This window comes from Chenopodium quinoa, unplaced genomic scaffold (genome assembly GCF_001683475.1).
Source record: "Chenopodium quinoa cultivar QQ74 unplaced genomic scaffold, ASM168347v1, whole genome shotgun sequence".
NCBI classification, from domain to species: Eukaryota; Viridiplantae; Streptophyta; class Magnoliopsida; order Caryophyllales; family Amaranthaceae; genus Chenopodium; species Chenopodium quinoa.
The window spans coordinates 980,379-1,001,035 of record NW_018743977.1 but is presented as its reverse complement, the minus strand read 5'-3'; the positions used below and the strand labels follow the sequence as shown (position 1 = coordinate 1,001,035).

Sequence of the window (20,657 nt, the reverse complement as noted above, 5' to 3'; positions counted from 1 at the left end):
CTCGCGAGTCTTCGAACTCTGTCAACAAGAACAGGGTGAAAAGTTTCGCGAGTCTTCGAACTCTGTCAACTATTTAATATTCTCATAACGAATTTATGAATTATTTTTTTATTTCAGTAATAATAAAAAATGAATTTTGTAAATTAATATGAAAATTACAAAAAAAAATCAAAATTATGTCATAATTAACAAATGAATTTTTCAAATTAGATAAATGATTGGAGACTAATCCAAGCATATTATACTGCTCATAATTCAAGGCACACAATGATAATCATCCAAAGCTAAATAAAATTTTATTAGTTTTCATTCAAAGTACATCAAACTAAACATTAACAGGAAAAGGTCCACCAAAGTAAATAAATTTAGCATTTTCCTGATTTGTAACAACAGCATTATACTCTTTATTATTTGTAAACTCTTCAAGATCTGGAGTTGTGACAATATTATGAGCCTCATCTACCACTTGGAATTTGCAATACGCGAAATTCGTCTTTTCTGGAAGTACATCAGGATATGTCCCTGCTCCCATAACTGGTGCATCTATAGGTTTTACAGTGCCTTCAGTTTTTACTTCTCCTCCACATCCTGCATATGTTGCACCATTTGCTAGCCCTACGAATATATCCTTCGGCCAAAACCCGAGTTCGACGTTGTCCTTTCCTTCTTGGAGATAATAATTCCCATTCTTCTCATCCTGATGTACGGGATTTAATATGTATCGTCATTATGTACGTAAAAAGTAACGTGTAACCATTTTAGTGAAACAGATAAAGTATGTCGTATGTGTATGTGTATGTGTTGTACTCTGTATGTAGAATATTTACACACGTTACCTGATAGACAAAGAAAGAGCTTGCGTAAATTGGTCCTGTAATGTTGGATAATGGAGACATTACAAAGTTGAGGGGAATATCTGATCTTGTTACTACAAATCCACATTCTGAGTCGAAACAATGTTTATCGCCTGCCTGTAAATTGATCATGATAAAATCGTTGATTGATTAGTTAATCAATAAGTAATTTGGACTTCAATTCATATTGACATATATTGGTAACAAACTATCCCTAAGTAAAATAATTACTCGAAGTCACATTTTGCTATATATCTTACGTTTGCGTAAATGAAGAACCTTGTTTGATTGTCGCCGTATTTCACTGGATTAACCTTGCATTGGAAAAAAGTAAAGAAAATGGTAACTTGATTTTCCATCTTAAGTTACTACCAATAATGATCATTTTTAATTCAAGAATAATCAAATTTATATTTGAAAAAAAAAACTTACTGTCCAACCCGCGATAATAGCGTCATTACCACCTCTAAGTATTATTTCAGCAGAAGTATACTGGTTTGGTTTAACTTGTGGGTTCCAAACGCTGATTTCTCCGTAAGCTCCATAATATTTCTTTGAGGGATCGTTTTTGGTTTGACCCAACGCAAACTACACATGAAATAAATTCATGCAATTACTCACCGCATATTTCAATGTATAATTAATTTAGTACTCATCGCATATTTCAATATATCATCAATTACAGTAATTTTAATGTAGTCGGATTGATTAATAATAGACTACAATTCTATCTTAGAGAGTACAAAATTTAAAACCTCCACGCATGATTGATACATGTATTATTGTTGGGATGATCAGTCGATAGGTTAATTTGTATACATATTGAGATGTTTATTGCTTATTTTAGATTTTTGCCTACGAGTTTTACCAAAATATAACTACTTCTTCAATAAATAAAATAATAAATAAATAAAAAAAATAATTGAATGTCAATATCACTTGGCTAAATTTCCTCAAAAAAATGGAAAAACTTACAACTACTCCTGAAACGTCTTGCTCTGGGTATTTCCAATTAGTGTGATGATTATTGACTCTTCTTATAGGAACAGTTCCTGAAGGGCACCCTCCATCCTTAAAACGGAACATTTCTAGTAGTGACATTTCATTCTTGCTCCAAGAGTTAGCATTGTTGTCAACCACCTTAGGAGTAGAACTCGATCTTGTCTACTCAAATATTCAAAATATACGTCAAACAGGCAAATGGGACAAATGAACAGGAACAAATGAGGAAGTATTAATTAAGAATTTAAAGTTAACATATCATACCTCTAGATAAAAATTGTGAATTTTTAAGAGAGGATGATTAAATGCTGGTTGCTTGTAAAAGTCTATGCAATCATATATATCTCCATATTCTGTCTGAAAAACATATTTGTACTTGTTAATAATAAGCCGAATAACTGATATAGTCAAACTTTGCACACATGTCAATGCACTAATTTAATCTTATTTATTTAATTAAATATTAATAAAAAATAACAAAAAAAAATTTATATTATGAAACTTTATATTAAATCCTGTCTAATAATATATTTGATGATAAAATATGTTTTTATTAAATTCATCAAAAAATTATACTCATAATTAATATATGAATAGTGAAAAGAACTCTAACGTGTCAATTAATCTGGGATGGAGGGAGTATATGAAATTAAGATTTATTTATCCAGTGTAAGACATTTAATTTTTTTTACAATTAAAAGATATATTATAATTAGCTGAATCAATTTTAATTACTTCAAGCATACGACAATACCTTTTTTTTTTTTTTTTTGGAGAAAAGCATAATCAATTTTATTTTTAATAACGAAGTATGAATACTTTTTACGTAAATTTTTTATATACATATACATGCGGGTGTAAAATGCACTCAAGGATTTTTTTGCTTATTTAATATTTTAGTTCATTTTAAAATTTTAAACTTAGCAAAATAAATTATATCAAACAAGAAAAAACAAATACCATGTAAATTAAATGAGCAAAAAACTACCCCGTGCAGCTACTTCTATGTGCACCCAAATATACATTTAAAAGGTGTTGTTTTTGTTATACATTATAAAATAGTTTCAAATTTGTTAAAGACCTTGAAAAGTACCTTAATTGTCTTGGCAACTTGATCTGGTCTATCTTTTTCGAAAAGCCCTCTACACCGGGAATTAGTGGGAAAATTTGATAGAAGGAATAATGAAAGAAATGCATAGACCAACATCTTTTGTGCTTGAACCATTGTATAACTTGCAAACCTGCATTGATGTAAAGCAATATAATTAAGTGTATATGACTAAAATGAGCAATGAAAGGCAGCATTTTGCTAGTTGAAGATGATTATTGATTTATAATTAAGTACCTAAAATAATTATAATCCAACACTCTCACAAAATAATATAAATAATTATTTGTTTAGAAGCTTTTGGTTGAGGGCTTGAAGCTCACTGACAAGGCCTACAAGACTATATATATATATATATAATCTATTTCTGAATTATTGACATAATTTGATTGACTTTTGCATAGGTCTTTTAAATCAAATAAAATGTTATTAAGTAGGTATTAATATAATATTTTATGACATTAATATTTTTATTACTAATATTTAATTATTTATATTAATGGTCAAAATAGTGCATTGACAAGTGCGATATAACTTTGTATTTGTGTCTTATTATTTTGAAATGGAGAGAGTATCTCTCTAAGTTCTTATTTTGGTAGCATATCAAAGTGTACAATTATTAAAGTGGAAATAATCAATATATATCAAAATCCAAAAAAATCTTGATATTTTACCAAATTAGGAGATAGTTAAAGCTACAATAATAACAATAACAATAATGATACTAATAATTATAGATAACAATAATTCAATTAAATAATTATAGGTTGTGTATCTTTGATGGATGAACTAGGTTAGGTCTCGTGCCATGCACGATATATTGTAATTTTCATTATTAAATTAGCAATATATTTAATTAAAAAAATTCTAAAACTATTGTGAACAAAGTTTTACCAAAATATAGTTATTTTCTTCTTATTTCATGTCTTTACAAAAATTTAAACATTGAATATCACGTGAAAGAGTTGTTTAGTACTTTAGTCGAATGAGTATTTTAAAATTAAATTATGTTGAATGACTTATTTTTTAAACTATTGGCACCATTTTCATAATATGCCACATACAAAACTTATGTTCTGTAGTTTGAAAAACATTACGAAAAACAACTCTCATTACAGGGTCTTGATCGGAAATCAAATAAACAGGCTCATTATTTCCCATGGCTTTAAGAAAAGTATTAAGAAACCCATTCAAAAGAAGGTATATCTTCGTGAGCTACAAAAGAAGCCGCAAAAGTAACATATTTCTTATGGTGATCAACTCCAGTAAATGGACCAAAGATCATATTATCTCTGTAACATACAAAAATTATATATGCAGAAAATATTAGAACATAAGGGTAAACTTAAGAACCTAAAAGTTTTAGAACATAGAGATAAACTTTAAAACATTAAGGATAAACTTTAGAGTATAGTAATTTACTTTAATTATTAAACTTGTCAATAACATAGTTACTTTAGAACATAGTGAATTACTCTAGAACACATAAATAATAAATTTAGAATATAGAATGAAACTTTAAAACCTAATAAGTAAACTTTAGAACATATAGACATAATGTTTAGAGCACAAGACATACATAATGTTTAGAACATCATAACATGATGGATATTGGTCGAAAACACGAAGCATAAAGTGTAAAACACACACTACAAGAAAACAGCTTGATACGGAAAAAATCCGTCGGAAACAACGGAAATTCCGTCGAAAACTGGCCTTCCGACGGAATTCAGTCGGAATCAGTCTGTCGTAAACACCTTTGTAGGAAGGGACGGATTTCCGTCGGAAGGCTATTTTCCGACAGATTTATTTCTGTCGGCGCTTTTTTAGACTTTAATTGAAAATCCGTCGCAATGTTTCGACGAAAATTTCCGTCGGAGTTGGAGAGGTTTCCGACGGAATTTTCCGTTGGAGTTGGAGAGGTTTCCGACGGAATTTTCCGTTGGAAGAGGTACATTCCGACGGAATTTTCCGTCGAAAAAGTCAATAAAAAAAGCCCCACCCGACCCAGAAAAACCCCTACCCACACCCACCCCACTTGCCCAGAACAACCCCCACCACCCAGACCACCCCCACCCACACCCACCCAGACCACCCTTACCCACACCCACCCCACCTGCCCAGAACAACCCCCACCCACACCCATCCAGACCACCCCCACCCCCACCAACCCCACACCCACCCCACCTGCCCAGAACAACCCCCACCCCCAACCCACACCTACCACACCCTTCCCAGAAAAACCCCACCCACACCCACCCTAGACCACCCCACCCACACCCACCCAGACCACCCTACCCACACCCACCCCACCTAACCAAACCGAACCCACCCCACCCTAACCAAACCGAACCCACCCCACCTACCCAGAAAAAACCACCACCTCACCCACCCAGACCACCTAACCAACCCCCTAACCCACCCACCTAGAAAAAACGCAAAAAAATCCAGAACACCCAAATTGTACAAACCAAATCGAAACAAAAACCAAAAAATCAAACCCAGATCCAAACCAAAAAATCGAAAAAAAAAATAAACAAAATCAATTGAAATCGAACAAAATAAATAAAATATACAATTATCTTCTTAAATTAATAAAAAAACATTACAATTATATCAAAAATTAATTATAATCAGAATAGTTTTTTAAAAAAAAAACTAGATCTAATGTTGTTGTTGTCGTTGCTGCGTGCTGGTGTCGTTGTTGTCGTTGCGGTGGTGTCGTTGCTGCTGGTGTGGTTGTTGTTGTTATTGTCGTTGCGTGGTGGTGTGGTTATTGTCGTTGTTGTGTCGTCGTTAGAGTGGTGGTCAGAAAAGGGGAAAGAAGAGGAGAGAAGGAGGAGATCGAAGAAGATAGAGAAGGAAAATGAGAAAAAGAGAAGGGGAAAGAACGAGGGAAGGAGAACCAGAGAAGTGAGGAGAGGAGAGAGAAAGAGAAGAAGAGAAGAGAGGAGAGGAGGGAGAAAGAGAGGCGGAGAGGGAGGAGGAGAGGAAAGAGAAATGAATAGGGCTTGAGGACCGTTTTTTAGGGTTTAGTTTTTTTTTTTATTATTTTTTTTTTAAAAAGTTAGAATTCCGTCGGAAAATGTTTAAAATCCATCGGAAATTTATTATTTTTCGACGGATTTTTATCCTTCGGTATTTACAGCTTCCGACGGAATATTCCGTCGGAATAAATTTTCCGATGGAATATTCCGTCAGAAGCAGGAAATTCTCGAGGGAAAAAAATCCGTCAGAAATATTCCGAGGGATTTTCCGTCGCAACAAACCTTTTCTGGCGGAATTTTTCGACAGACTCAAATTCCGTCGGAAAATTCAAAATTTCAGACGGAAATTTCGTCCGTCCGTCGGAACAATTCCGTTAAAAAACGGCCTATTTCTTGTAGTGACAAGAGCATAAAGTTTTAAAACATAAAAGCATGATAGATATATTTTAGAACATAAGGCATATATGTTTAGAACATCAACATATATGTTTAGAACATAAGATATACATAGTTTAGAACATAAGACATATATGTTTAGAATATCATAAAATGATGGATATTTTCTTATGAACACAAGACAATAAGGCATAATGTTTAGAATATAAGAACATATGTTTAAAAAATTAGGATGTAAAAGTATATATTTAGAATATAAGAACACAATAAATATTAGTTAAGATTATGAAAGAAATATATATTTAGAACATCAACTGTTTGTTTTGAAAGTGGTACCAAAAGAAACCATATCACCAAAAAGTGCATAATTTTTCCGACAAATAGGATCAGCCCATAAAGCTCTACAAAGTTTATCTTCTTCATCAACATCATAGTCAAAGAAAAATGCACTCCATAGCAATTTCTTATTTTGAAAATTATCCACAAATATTTGGGCATCTGATATTTTTGAAATCTCTATAAATTTTTTTGAAATCTTGTTTAGATGCACCAACATAATCATGTGATCAATCTAATTCTTTCACCATAGTATAAGACCTCACAAGACCAACATTTGCCTGTTTAAAAAGAGAAACAAAAAATTACTATGATTAAGGATAAACTTTAGAACATAATAAATCATAACAAAGAAAACATTATTTAGCACATAAGAATAAATGAATTATCAACAATCAACTTTTTATGCATAATATGCAATTTTCTATTATCCTTCTGAAATTTTGCACAATTTGGAGTATATAAAGGATAATTATGTTCTTCTTTGAAATGAGTAACAACATACTTTCCGTCCTCATATCTCATACATATGTGAGCATTGCATCCTACGCGAGTGACTAAACATTTCCTAGTAATACGAACTTTTCCTTCTTCATCAACAGTTTGTCGAGCAATAGATTTTCTTATTGCCTTAAAACCTTTCTTATTGCAAACTCCATATTGAAAAGTAATTACATCTTTGTTATTCTTCTTCCTTTTAGTAGTAGATTTCCTAGAAGTAAACCCAGCAGCATTTGCATATGCTTTGTAAAAACTAAGACCCTCCTCGGGATCTTTAAATATCATCCCCACACTGGGTTTTAACTCCTTGGGAACAATTGGAATCCATTCCTTAGTGGTATCGCTAGGACTACATGATCCATCAACCTCGGGAGTATGATAAATAATACCAACTGCATTAGAACATACAAAAATACATTGAAACATGAAAGTAAACATTAGAACATAAAAAGTAAAATTTAAAATAGAAAGTATATAGAACATACAATGAAAGTTTTAGAATATAAAGAAAAAAGTAGAACGTAAAAATAAACTTAAAAAAATAAAGAGAGAGAGATACATAGAAATAAAACTTTAGAACATACAGAGAAAACTTTAGAACATTACTAATAAACTTTAGAACACAGTAAAGAAACTTTAGGACATGTAAGTAAAGTTTAGAACATGTAAGTAAATTGAAATTAAAGCATTAAAAACAATAAAATTACCTAAATGAGTTACAGAGGAAGAAGGAGAATTAGGTTCAACACCATTTAAATCCATGAATATGCAAAAACTTAATTTCAAAAACACAAATTGTAGCAAAAAAGCAACCTGAAATTAAAATCCAATAAAATTCAAGCAAATAAAAAAAATTAGAAAACTAGAAGGCGAAATTGATGAAATTAGGGGGAAAAAAACTCAAGCAAATTCGCAAAAAAAAAAAAAAATCTAGAAAAAAAAAATCAAAAACAAAAAAATCGAAAATTAAAACAAACAAATTGAAAATAAAAACGAAGAAATCTAAAGATGTAAACTCTAAATTGATGAAAGTACAAACAAAATAAGGAAAATCGCAAAAAAAAAAAAAAAAACGTGAAAAATCTCAAATAAAAAAAACAAACAAATTGAAAATAAAAATGAAGAAATCTAAAGATGTAAACTCTAAATTAATGAAAGTACAAACAAAAATAAAAAAATAAAAAACTAAATAATCACCAAAAAAGATAGAAGAATCGAAAAAAAATTGCATGCAATATCCGGAAAGAAATCTGGAAAAAAATCGAGAAAAAACAAGGAATAAAATGGAATCAGAATTCTTTAGGAATTGATAAACTTACCAGAGTATGAATTCGTTGATGAAGATTGAGTACTTTTGAGTTTTTGAGGAGAGAGAAGATGCTGAGGAGAGAGAAAATGTTGAGGAGAGAAAAACATTATCTTGAGATTTAGGGTATTTTGTTAGAAAGGTAATAAAAAAAAATCGGATTTTTCACCAAATACCACTGAGTTAATGCGTAATTCACCATATACCACACTAAATTTTCTAATTCACCAAATACCACTCAGTTAATGTACATTAACACAAAATGCCATTTTGGGAAAATATCGTTAACGCCGTTAGTAATTAAGGTTAAGTGTGCCACGTGGCAGCTTGTAATTGGTTCTTATTAATACTATTTAATTACTTAAAAAAAATAAAAAAAAAATAGCCACCACCACCTTATCCCGACATCTCTCGCCGGCACGGAATCCGATCAGAATCCCCCAGTCGTCGATGCACTGGCCTCCCCTTGTCGCGCCTCTCCTGCCCCCTAAACCACCAACCCCTTCCTCGAAACCAACTCCCTCAACCCCAAAACCTCCTCCTCGAAGAATCCCCAAATTCTCAATCATTCCTCCCAAAACGAAATCAGATAATTAGGGTTTCGAGATGAAGGTTGAACATCATGGGTTTCTTCTATTCTCAAAGCTTTAGGGTTTGGTTTCGCTCGATTTTAGGGTTTGATTTCGCTCGATTTTATGGTTGATTTTTCTCGGTTTTCTCTCTTCATTGCCGCCATTAAAGAAACCTTTTCATGGGTCATGTCAAGATTTGGGGGCTTTTCTAGCAACTAGGGCTGACTTACGGGCTGCCTTGGTGGCGTGTTGCGTCAGATTTGGGGGTATTCTGGCAAATTTGAGGAGGGAGGGTTAGGTCTCTAGGGCGTTGTATTGGGTGGGGCGTCGGAGCGAGGAAGGGAGTCGTCGGCGCGGATGGTTGAGTAGGAGATTGTTCGGTCAGAGGAAAGATCGTGGGTGGGTGGTCTGGGCGGTGTTTTGGGCGTTTGGGGTTCTGGGTTGGTGGTCTGGGTGGTGGTTTGGGCGTTGGTGGTGGTCTGGGTGTTCGGTCAGAGGAGAGAGAGAAGGTGGCTGTTTTTTTTTAAATTTTTTATTTAAGTAATTAAATAATATTAATAACAACCCATTACAAGCTGCCACGTGGCACAATTAACCTTAATTACTAACGACATCAATAGCAGTTACCAAAAATTGGCATTTTGTGTTAATGTACATTAACTAAGTGGTATTTGGTGAATTAGAAAATTTTGTGTGGTATATGGTGAATTACGCATTAACTCAGTGGTATTTGGTGAAAAATCCGTAAAAAAATTGTACATAATTACAAAAATGTCATTACTAAAGGATGATTTTAGATGGTTAGATCAAAACTAATAAATGACTAAGATTGATTCTTATATATAGGAGGGTTCTTATATACTACATCCGTTTCATATCATTTGCAACGATTAGGCATTTTTTCTCTATGAAACGGAGGTAGTATATATATATAGCTAAAAATTTGGGCAACTTTGGGTTATAAAAATTAACCATAACCCGCTATTTTAGGCCAAAAATAAACCAGACTCGAAATTTGAGCCTAAACAGGTTGGGTCGGGTCTAGCCAGAGGACCGGGCCGGCAAGTGAATGCCAATTGCCAAACTCCCAAACTAGACCGAGTCTCCAAGGGCATTTACCAAATGTATCGATATGTATGTTTGTTGGACCTCTGTAACACTTGCCAGAATTTTGTTAAGAAACTTTTTGCTCAACAATGGCGTTGTGGTTAGACTCAAATTCTGAACCCCAAACAGAGAATGAAAAGGCTGATTTAGCTGCCATTGCTGCCCTCAAAGTTTCTACTGCTCTTGAACTTAAGGTTCTTTCTCTTTCCCTCTTTCTACCCTTTTCTTCTTTACTTTTAATTTCTGTAATTTCAAACTTTATGTTGCAGATTATTATTATACTTGAATGATTGATGCTGTATGTATATATATATTTTGTTGATTTATGTTCTGAAATACCCAGTTAGTATTAATTTATCTTCAACTAATTTTCTAATTGATTTTATTTGTTTGTTTGGAACCTTAATCTCTAATTCTAATTGCTACTCTCTTCGTTTTGGTGATTGTCTCACAAAAAAAAAAAAAAAAAAAAGAAAAGTTAGTAAATCAACTTTAGTGTTCATAGATTGAAAAACTAAACTCATTCAATTTGTGCTTGTTTTTGTTGTTTCTTGTGCATTGAAAAATGTGAAAGTTGGCCTAAATTAATAAAATTCGGAAGGATAATTATTTTTATGCTATATTTACTGTTGGGTGTTTTTTAGGATGAGGGCAATGAGTATGTTAGGAAGGGGAAGAAGCATTACAAGGATGCTATTGATTGTTACACTAGAGCTATAAATCAGAAGGGTTTAGGTGAATCAGAGACATCGATTTTATTTGCGAATAGAGCCCATGTAAATCTTTTATTAGGAAATAACAGGCGTGCTTTCGAGGATGCTGAGCAGGCCGTTAAGCTTTCTCCGACAAATGTTAAGGTTTGCCACCCCCTTGTTTGTAGTAATGTTTGAAAAATGGGTTTTGCTTGTTGAAGCTTATGACATCTTGTTTAATGTATTGGACTATAGGCAATATATCGTGCTGCTAAAGCTTCGTTTGCTTTAGATATGTTGAAAGAGGCTATAACATATTGTGAACAAGGACTTGAACTGTCTTCTGATAATGAAGACCTAAAAAAGCTGGTGAAGCTTGCTAGTGGGAAATTGGCGGAACGTGAGAAGCATGAGGCTGAAGTTTCCAAAGCTTTGAGAGGCGCTAAGGTATACAGTTATACCTGTTGTTTTTGAATGAAGGGGTGTTTTCTGAGTTGGCAGATTCTTAATATCGAATGTGCAGGACCTTCTTTCTGCCTTTGAAGATAGAGGATTGAAAATTGGCAAAGCAATGTTTCGTGAACTTACTGGACTTAAGAAACCAGATCTAGACAAGAGCAAGATTCTTCATTGGCCAGTGGTTCTTCTCTATCCAGAGGTTATGTCCAGTGACATAATTGAAGACTTTTGTGAGACAGACATGTTTTCATCCCACCTAGATATAATATCCTTTGTTGCTTTCTTATATATGTTTGTTTTGTTTCTAGCTTCTTTTGCACATATTTAATGCATAATATAAATCCATGATATTGCGACTTTATCAATTTGCTTGACATTTTCATGGTAAGTTCATCACATTCGAATTCATAATGGAGGTTTTGGAGGATAGGATCGTTTGTGGATACCCTGGTCTTTTTCCTTGATGTCTAATTGGGGATCACTTCAGTAATATACCTGAAATTTCTTCGGATGCTGCCATTATTTTTTTTTAATTTTGCGAATCTTAATCTCATTTTAAGTGTTTGTAATTTCCTTAGCATAGAAACATGTTTTCAGAAGATTGTCCTCCACTGCCATGGGATAAGGAAAATGTGTACACTCGTGAAAATATTGAATTATACTATGAGGTGATCTATCTTCCTTTCCCTTATTGCTTTCCGAAGGACATTAAAATAGTTGCTTATCTAATTATTGGTCCTGTCTTTTGTTTTGGCTGTTTATGGAAAATATGAACTGTTTCTCTGGACTCTGGTTACTCAGCAAACTTCACTATACTTGTTGAAATGTTTTGACATTTTGACAGAGTAAATATCCACCATATCGTACAATTTTTCTATATAGATTTTTTGTTTTCCAATGTCACTGCATTTGGTAGTTGGTACGATGTGGGTATTTTCTAGATAAGGTTTTTGATTTGGTACCCTGTACTTAAGGTGCTCTACAGAATGTAGAAGAATTGAACCTATGCAGGACTGCTGCATAGCAATGTGACAACCAGTGGACTAACTTTACATAGATGTATAATGGTTGGTCTGGCATATATGTCCTAGTAGAGTAGTATCTGACTGTCTGTCTTATGGTTCTTTGGTCTGTGCATATTCCAATGGTGAATTATGGATACCAATGACTGATGCTGTAAACCTTAGGTTGGCTCATCAGTTTGCTTGTCAAAGACACGCATTTTGCATTATCTTTTGGAAGGTACTCCAGGTGCTGGTGCAGTGAGCATTGATGAAGAAAAAGATTCTTCAAATTATGGGAGCCCTACAGGTATTGTATAATTTACAGCTTATCATTTAATTATCGGAATAAAGTAAAATTTTACACACTAGATCAGCAATTATGTCGTGCTTTGTGTATTCAATTTAGTGCTAGAGTACATCAGCTAAATCCTCGAAATTTGTTTGTAGTTTATCATTGGTACTTGCAATGGAGATGTAGGTTGACTGTTATGAATTACTTTGAATTTCATGCATTTACTTTTTAAAATGGTAATTCATTTTTTTGGGGGCAGAATGTCACTGCAGCTGAGTGCTTTCTTCCCCTCTAAACATTCAATTTGTGTTTTGTTGGGGTTTTGTAAGATACATAGAGCTTATGACAGCCATCTTCAATTATGTGATTACTTGCCAGGTAAAGGCCCGTCCAGATGGGTAAAAGTCAACAAAAAAAGGACACTTCATGATATTCTGAAGGAGCCAAATCTTGTTATTCCTGGCATACCAGGTACATTCCTTACCATTCTTCTACTTGCTAAACATATTTCAAACATTTGAGTAAAAGGGGACGGGTGGCAGTGCGTAAAAATCTGTATTTGAATGGCAAAGAGGGTGAGAAGGCAGGGTTGCTGCTACGTGCTAGTTGTCTTAAAAAATCAAAACTTTGCATTTTCTTTTCCTTACCTTGGCTAATTCATTGTTGGTACATGCAGTTTTTTACATAGTGTCCAAAAGCTCCGCCTTCTACAACAAATTTAAATCTGGCAAATGGGCACTCCCTCAGGTGCCTGGTGAAGATACTGCCTGAATTAGACTATTTTCCAGTCGATGTACTTAAGGTCTGAAGAGACAGTGGCTGCGTTTCTTTTAGATGGATCATTACATTTAACTATTTAAGTAGCAATGCTCAAGGAATCCTGTATGAAGATGACAAAAGGCCAACCATGTACTAGTGCAAATGGAGTTATGATTCTTAAGTAGTTATTACTTAGGCGGTGCCATGGATCATTGTATGTAACATGAAAACACAATTTTCTTTTAATTTTTAGAGATATGTTATCAATTCTTGATTTTGTTAGTGTAGGTACTCAATGCCTAGGTAAGTTAATGGTTTCAGGTTCTAGCCCTATTTTCTTTCATTAAGTGACTGCATAAATGGTAGTTTGTTGTCAAGTTTTGGAAGTTGTGTAAAAGCCTCTCCAGTCTCCATGAAGGCTGCTCTACATGTACTAACGATTGAAAACGCCAATACACGATTAAATATGGAATACCTGCATGTATGTTTGTGTTTATGATCTATAACTGGACATTCTTCAGAGCATCAATGTGCTATATTGGAAACTGCATCAGTAACAATCATGATCTAAAGCACAAATAGACTTATATCTATAAATTTCAATCCTAATCCCTCCATCCGCAATATCATATTTTTCAATCCTAATCCCTCCATCCGGAATTAGACACATTGTCCCAACCCTTCACAATTTAGCTACTTGTATAAAAATTTTGTATGATTTCATGAAAAGACAATGATAGTTGAGCTATTTTATTACTGGCATTATTTTATTTCTGTTTATTGAGCATGTCCAAAATAATTTGGATGAAGGCGTCAAACCATCAACATAGCAAGTCAGATATCCTGACATTATACAAAAACTACTAATTTGGATGGTGTGTTTCTCAAATTTCATCAGAATTTCTTGGTTTAAAGCTGTAGCAAAATCCATGGAGAGATAAATTGGTGTTACCCGTGCCTGTAAACTTGTAACATATGGAGCAATAAACTTGTTCATGACCTTTTCATTAAAGGGTGATAGTATTGTTACAAGAGTTAAAATGTAACATCATGTTTCCATCCAGAAAGAGTAGCAAACCATGTGAAAGATGTAACATAATAATTTTGGACTAATTGATACATTTCTGGTGCAATCACCTACAGTTTGTGTTTAGGTAGTATACAATCAAATGTTTCTATCGCTCAAACAAGATGCCATTAAGGAAATATGAAGATCAGCACCCTAGTGAAAAGACAAAATCACAGTTCAGTGCTTTCCTCTTTTTTTGATGACAAGTACCTATCATAAGAGATGAATGGAAATTGTTAGATTGAAGTTGTTTCTTGGCCTTTACTTAAGCATAAAACACAAAAGAAGAGATGAATCAGCAGTTAGCCCAGTGTCCAAACAATGAAGATGTGTATATCAACTAACAATGAAGATGTGTAAATCCCTAGCAGAAAACTGCCAATGTTGGGTAACTACCTGAGAAATATTGGAAGCTAATAGCAAAGGAAAAAATATTGAGTGCTTTTGTGGCATTACTTAAGCTTGTAGAAAGCTGAATATACAAATGACAAAAAGTTGTGACCTTGAAAATTCTTCCAAAAGTTCTAAGCATTAAGCGTGATGACGAAAAAATATAGATGATATCGTCATAACTTTTTTAATCCCATATTGTATATACGAACATCATGACAGAGAGAAGACTCGTTCATAGAAGAAATGGGAAAAAGACAAATATGTGTTAGTCAATTCATACAAGCAATCCACTGTTCCTGTCTTATATGTATAAGATTAGACACGTACAAACAGACTAACTCTTCACATAGGCAAGCAGGAAGTACAGGATAGATCAAGCAACAGTACCTACTAGTTGGTGAACATCAAGTTACATCACTAAGCTTTACAAAGGTAAGGGCCATTTGTCCGGACTGATCAATTCAACAAGTAGAGCCAGGTACCAGTTGGTAATTGTGTTCTACTTGCATCTTGACCCTAAAATATTCCGAGACCTGGCTAGCCCCAGAATCCAGCTGAAGTGGATAGACTGAAAGACAGTGGCATTAATGGTTGAACATGAGATTTTCTGTAAATTCCTAGTAACTGTAAAACTCAAGTTTACAAAAGATATGCATAACACCACACCCTTTCCAACCAGTCAAGCACCAACTGATCTCATAGTGCACAAGGTCAAAAATCTCGAAATAGAGAGTACACAGAACCATTGAACATGTGACAACAGAGCTCCAGGGGAGGGGAGGTCTGGTCCTTGAACAAGTTTCATGAAATTGCAAGCAAACTAGAAATACATTCAAACCCGGCACAAGGTAGCCTTTACTTCTCAACAAGAAATTAAAGATCCAATAAAAATAAGTGTGCGGACATCGGTTACATAATCTCACCCTATCTCAACCCCTAATAAGAGTGGATATGAAATCAATAAACAAAGAATGACCTAAAATTATTTGACAATGAAGGGCAGAATAAAGTATACATGGAATTCTAGAAGCTGCGGAAATTCAGAAACCTTACCCATTAGCCCTTGCCCATCTGGAAAGTTGGTATAGCTGCACAGTTTCATTTGAAGCATGGCATGCCAGAAGTAGATAGTTGCGAGGCTGTACCATCCATGCAAACCTCATGAATAATGCAGAGTAAACACACATTGCTGCAGACCGGAAAATGACAACATAAAAATCAAATTATCTTGAAATACGCTTAAAGCTTAGAATCAACAACGCAACAAAGCCAGAAATGTCAACCTGAAGTCATGTTGCCTGATATCTTTTCAGGGGGTTTATTCATGTCCACAAGCCCCTATATACTCCAGCAATCATACAAATAATTTCATTGGTAAACTTCAGATAAGAAATGCGTATAAAATTATCCTTACATCTGAAGAGAAAATGTCAACAAGTCCAAAACAAAAGTTTAGAAGCATACAGCGACAACAAATCCCCAATTTGCAACAGGCCCCCAAAAATGAGTTGTTTTAGGACCAACAGGGCTGTTCAAAAATGCACGGAATGTAGAAGCCATGAGTCACCTGTACCAAGTACTCCCACAATTAGTAAGATGTGTTAGCATCAAAGACTTCTCTTAATTAGCAAGTCTAAAGTGCCACACTTCATTAAGAATCACTGACCACAAGATCGAAAACATGAAGGAAAATCTAGTCCCACTACCAAGAATTAATCCATAAGACACCCTCTTTTATGCTTTTCCTACATCAAGTATTCTTTTCCACTGCCGGCAAGCTACAAACAGATTTAATAACATATCCAGCATTGACCGAAAACCCGGGAAAACAAAAATCGAATAGGAAAATCAACAGCTCTGTGTAGTAATTCAATTACACCACACCTTCCTATAATCATAAACTCGGATACTGGCAATAAGTTACACACAGTTTTAGTCCTACACTCCAATTCTGAGTTCACCACATAATCAATCAAACTCAGTGATTTCACAGCTTAATAATAGCCTAACTTAACCCAAAATTCAGCTTCTTGTACTAAATTGGACCCAAAAACCATCAAACTCCATTAGAATCATATCTCCATCAAGATAAAAATACTTCATTTCAAGAATAAATAAAAAAGGTCACACAATATAATAATTAAAAATACCCACAATTTTGTTTGGACAGAAGTATAATATTAATCAGGTATAATAATCAGAGTATGCTAAATTGCTAATTCATACATACCAACTATTTCCCAAATTAAATTGATATCAATGGATTTTCAAACAATAAAATAGTCAAATTTTGAAAAAAATTCCCTTCATAGTGAGATAGAAACAGCAAAGAAGCAAAAAATGGTTAAAATTCAAGCATATAAGTCAATTCCCCCAATTATTTGCATCAAGTATCAAAATATAACATCAATTAATGATCATACACAAATTAAGTATCAATAAAAAATTATTACATTTTAGAAAAGGGTAGAAAAATCAACAACAAAAAAAAAAAGGAAAAAGATAGGGAAGATGAAAAGGATTGATGAGAAAAAAAAAAAGTAGAGAAGAATTGAGAGAAAGGCATACCGAAGAGTTGATGAAAGATTGACGAAGGAGCAGCAATGCCGAAGAAATGAAGAGAGAGAATCTGAGAAATGGTCTTTCTCTTTTTCTCGAGCAATTTCTCAATATTGCTAAAATACAAATTAATTTCTTATATAAGTCCGTTTAAAAACTATTTTCCACAATACCGTCTCTTATGATTGGTTCCTAGGTTTGGAATTTGAAAATATAAAATCGCTAACAATGTTAGCGATATATAAAAGCGCTAATAATAATGTTTCAAAAAAAAAAGAAACGCTAATAATAACATTAGAGTTCTATGCATAGAACCACTAATACCATTAGAGTTTCTATGCCCATTAGCGGTTCTAAGTTAAAACTACCTCGTTTACTTTAGCTTTCACTTCTGCTAGATTATATAATAGGAAAATTTAACAACAACAAATCAACCTTAGCTTCGTTCTTCCAAAATGGACCAACTTTTAAATCTTTCCAAAATAAACACAAGTTGGTATTTGATCTCTCTTAGTAAACTCAAATGACTTGTGACCTGAATAACCGGTCACTTTTTTTTTATTTTCCTTTAATTATCTTTTTTAAGTTAATAAAATTAAATAAAATAAAAACTCAAACCCCTAATCCACTGTCAGCCCCTCCTCCCCTGACCCCACTGCCAGCCACCCCTCCTCCCTCCGTCTGTCAGCGGCCAGCGCCCAACCCAACCCTAGCTAGGGATGTACATCGGTCCAAAACTGGACCGGACCTGTTGGGACTGGAACCTAAATTAGTGAATTTTGAGGATCGGAGATCGGACCTGATTCAACAGGTCCGGTTCTGGTTAAACCTGAACAATCAGGTCCGATCCGGGTTTGGACCTGAACAGACCTGCTTTGTAATTTTTTTTAAAATAATTAAACTTTTATATTAAAAAAAAAATAAATCATTTTTTCCCATTCTTCTTCTTCCTTTTCCGCCTCCATGAAAGTAGGCTCCATTTCCGGCCAGACCTCCGCCCACCACACCTCCACCTCCGGCAACCCTCAAACCCCTATCTCTACCACCGAAATTTTTCCGTTCTGAGGCCCACCATCGAAAACCTATTCCTTCCCCCATCCCAAAACCCACCCATCCCCCTCTCCCTTACCCACAAATCACTCCCTCCCCTCCACCACCAAACTTCCGACAACCCACCCCTCCCTTTCTTTTTCCTCCTTCCTTTCTCCACCATAAATTATGGCAAACCCACCCCGTCAAAACCCACCCAACCCATCGAAACCCCACCTTTCCTGTCGAAACCCAACCGAAACCCTGAAACACCCACCCTTGAACTCGAAACCCCCTGAAACACCTATCTTTGCCGCCACCTGCACCTTCCCTACGAACTTCATCCCTGCGATTGCGAACTCTCACCTGCAATTGCAACTCCAAATCGCAAATTAAATCGTTTACATTTGAAATTGAAACCCTAAAATTAGAGGTGTGAAAGAGGAGAGAGAAAGGGCACCCAACTTTTCAGAGCGAAGAATATGGAGGAAGGAGGAATGAGTATGGAGAAACTGATTTTTTGTTTTGACTTTTGAAATTTTTAAACACAATTTTACCGGGTTTCAGGTCCGGACCCGAAACCCCCGGTTTTAGACTGGAACCGGAATCCCTGAATTTCATGGATCGGGACCGGACTTGAATCTACAAGTCTGGATCAAGTCCGGTTTGAGTCGGTTTTCAGATCCGGTCCTGTTTATGTACACCTCTACCCCTAGCGTCGGCGACCCCACCCTCGAACCCTAAACCACCTTCTCGAAACCACCCTCCTACACCATAATTCACCTCTTAATTATCCACAAATGACCACCAACATGTCGCAACACTCACATCCCATGCCTTACCACCATTCACCACGCACTCCTTCTCTAGCCACAACCCAAAATCGCCACCAATCACACCCAACAACACCACCAGTCAACCACATCTTTCACACCAATACCGCATCAATATTGCAGCCATGCAACAGCCCACATAATCAATGCTCTAACCTCCCTCATCTCACTCTAACCCGTCGCTTGTCGCGCGGCTAGCAACACCTCAACCCGCAACAGACTCCCCTGCAATCACAAAATCAAGGCCAAGCAAAATCAATTTCACCCAAAGAACCTATATCAAATTTCGGTTCAAATCTTGCTTTCAATCGAGCCCCATTGCTTCCATTGCTGCCTCATGGTGGTTCCTTGAATCAACCAGGGTCAAGTTCAAATCATGATGTGTTGGGCGCCGATCGTCGGCAGGGGAGGGGGACTGACAATGGTGGGAAAAGGAAGGTGTTTTTTTTTTTAATTATTAGATTTTAAAAATAAAAATTAATATTTTTTTCTAATTATCAAAATTTTTAAAAATTAAAAATATTAAAAAAAAAACCCTATGAGGAAATGACACGTGGATTGTAACATGGTATAATAGGTCAAGTGACCTGCTTGGTTTGCAATGGGAGAAAGAGTACAAACTTGTGTTTATTTTGGAAAGATTTAAAGGTTGGTCCATTTTGAAAGAACGAAGCAAATGTTGATTTGTTGTTGTTAAATTTTCCTATATATAGATTTGCTAATGGTATTAGCAATTGTTTATATAGAACCAGTTTTAGAGATTTTATATAAAGAATCGCTAATACCATTAGAGGTTCCATGCAAGTATATGCACAGAACCTCTAATACCATTAGAGGTTCTATATTAGCTAAAACCGCCAACAATTTGCTAGTGGTTTTACACTTGCACATACCAAAGCTTGAAACCGAGTTTGCGTGGACGGTATTGTGGGAAATAGTTTTTAAACCAATGTATATAAGGAATTAATTTATGTTATTGTAGGAAATAGTTTCTAAAATAGTGATTTTAGAGAGAGAGAGAGTTTACTAGAGAGACTGTTGTAAAGAAGAGCAATAAGGAAAGGAAAGGGGGTATGTAGTGACAACTTTAAAAATTAGTTGCCATTAAAAGATAAGTATACATTACTTAGGAAAATCACTATAAATTCTCTAGAAACATTATTACTTTCTACTGTTTTAAAAAAAAATCTTGCAAACATTGGAGGGAGCCACAGTTTGGTCTTGTTTGGTACTCCCTCCGTTTTTTTTAAGTACCCTATACCCTTGGGCCCATAGTTTTAGGTAAAATAATAGTATATAAGTGGTATGGTTAGGAATAAAAAATTTAGAAAAGTAAAAGAGAGAAATATGAATGAGAACCACTAGGAATTATGTGAAAGGGATAAAATATTATAAATGA

At 34.7% G+C, this 20,657-nt stretch overlaps 3 protein-coding genes across 3 annotated transcripts; 1 reads left to right on the top strand and 2 right to left on the bottom strand.

Annotated features, from left to right (window-relative positions):
* Positions 1-282: 282 nt before the first annotated feature.
* LOC110689921 lies at positions 283-1,302 on the bottom strand. Its single transcript, XM_021866747.1, has 2 exons — positions 837-1,302; positions 283-697 (listed from the first exon to the last, which is right to left on the bottom strand). The coding sequence occupies exons 1-2, from the start codon at positions 984-986 to the stop codon at positions 326-328; spliced, it is 522 nt and encodes a 173-aa protein (XP_021722439.1). The 5' UTR covers positions 987-1,302; the 3' UTR covers positions 283-325.
* An 8,875-nt stretch (positions 1,303-10,177) lies between these two features.
* LOC110689687 (tetratricopeptide repeat protein 4 homolog) lies at positions 10,178-13,849 on the top strand. Its single transcript, XM_021866466.1, has 8 exons — positions 10,178-10,363; positions 10,814-11,026; positions 11,117-11,308; positions 11,385-11,585; positions 11,908-11,988; positions 12,508-12,631; positions 12,995-13,087; positions 13,293-13,849. Exons 1-8 carry the CDS (start codon positions 10,259-10,261, stop codon positions 13,385-13,387), a joined length of 1,104 nt encoding a protein of 367 aa, XP_021722158.1. The 5' UTR covers positions 10,178-10,258; the 3' UTR covers positions 13,388-13,849.
* A 502-nt stretch (positions 13,850-14,351) lies between these two features.
* On the bottom strand, positions 14,352-17,540 carry LOC110689686 (mitochondrial pyruvate carrier 1). The gene is made up of 5 exons (XM_021866465.1): positions 17,406-17,540; positions 16,302-16,404; positions 16,121-16,175; positions 15,891-16,026; positions 14,352-14,654 (listed from the first exon to the last, which is right to left on the bottom strand). Exons 2-5 carry the CDS (start codon positions 16,395-16,397, stop codon positions 14,615-14,617), a joined length of 327 nt encoding a protein of 108 aa, XP_021722157.1. The 5' UTR covers positions 16,398-16,404; positions 17,406-17,540; the 3' UTR covers positions 14,352-14,614.
* Positions 17,541-20,657: the final 3,117 nt, after the last annotated feature.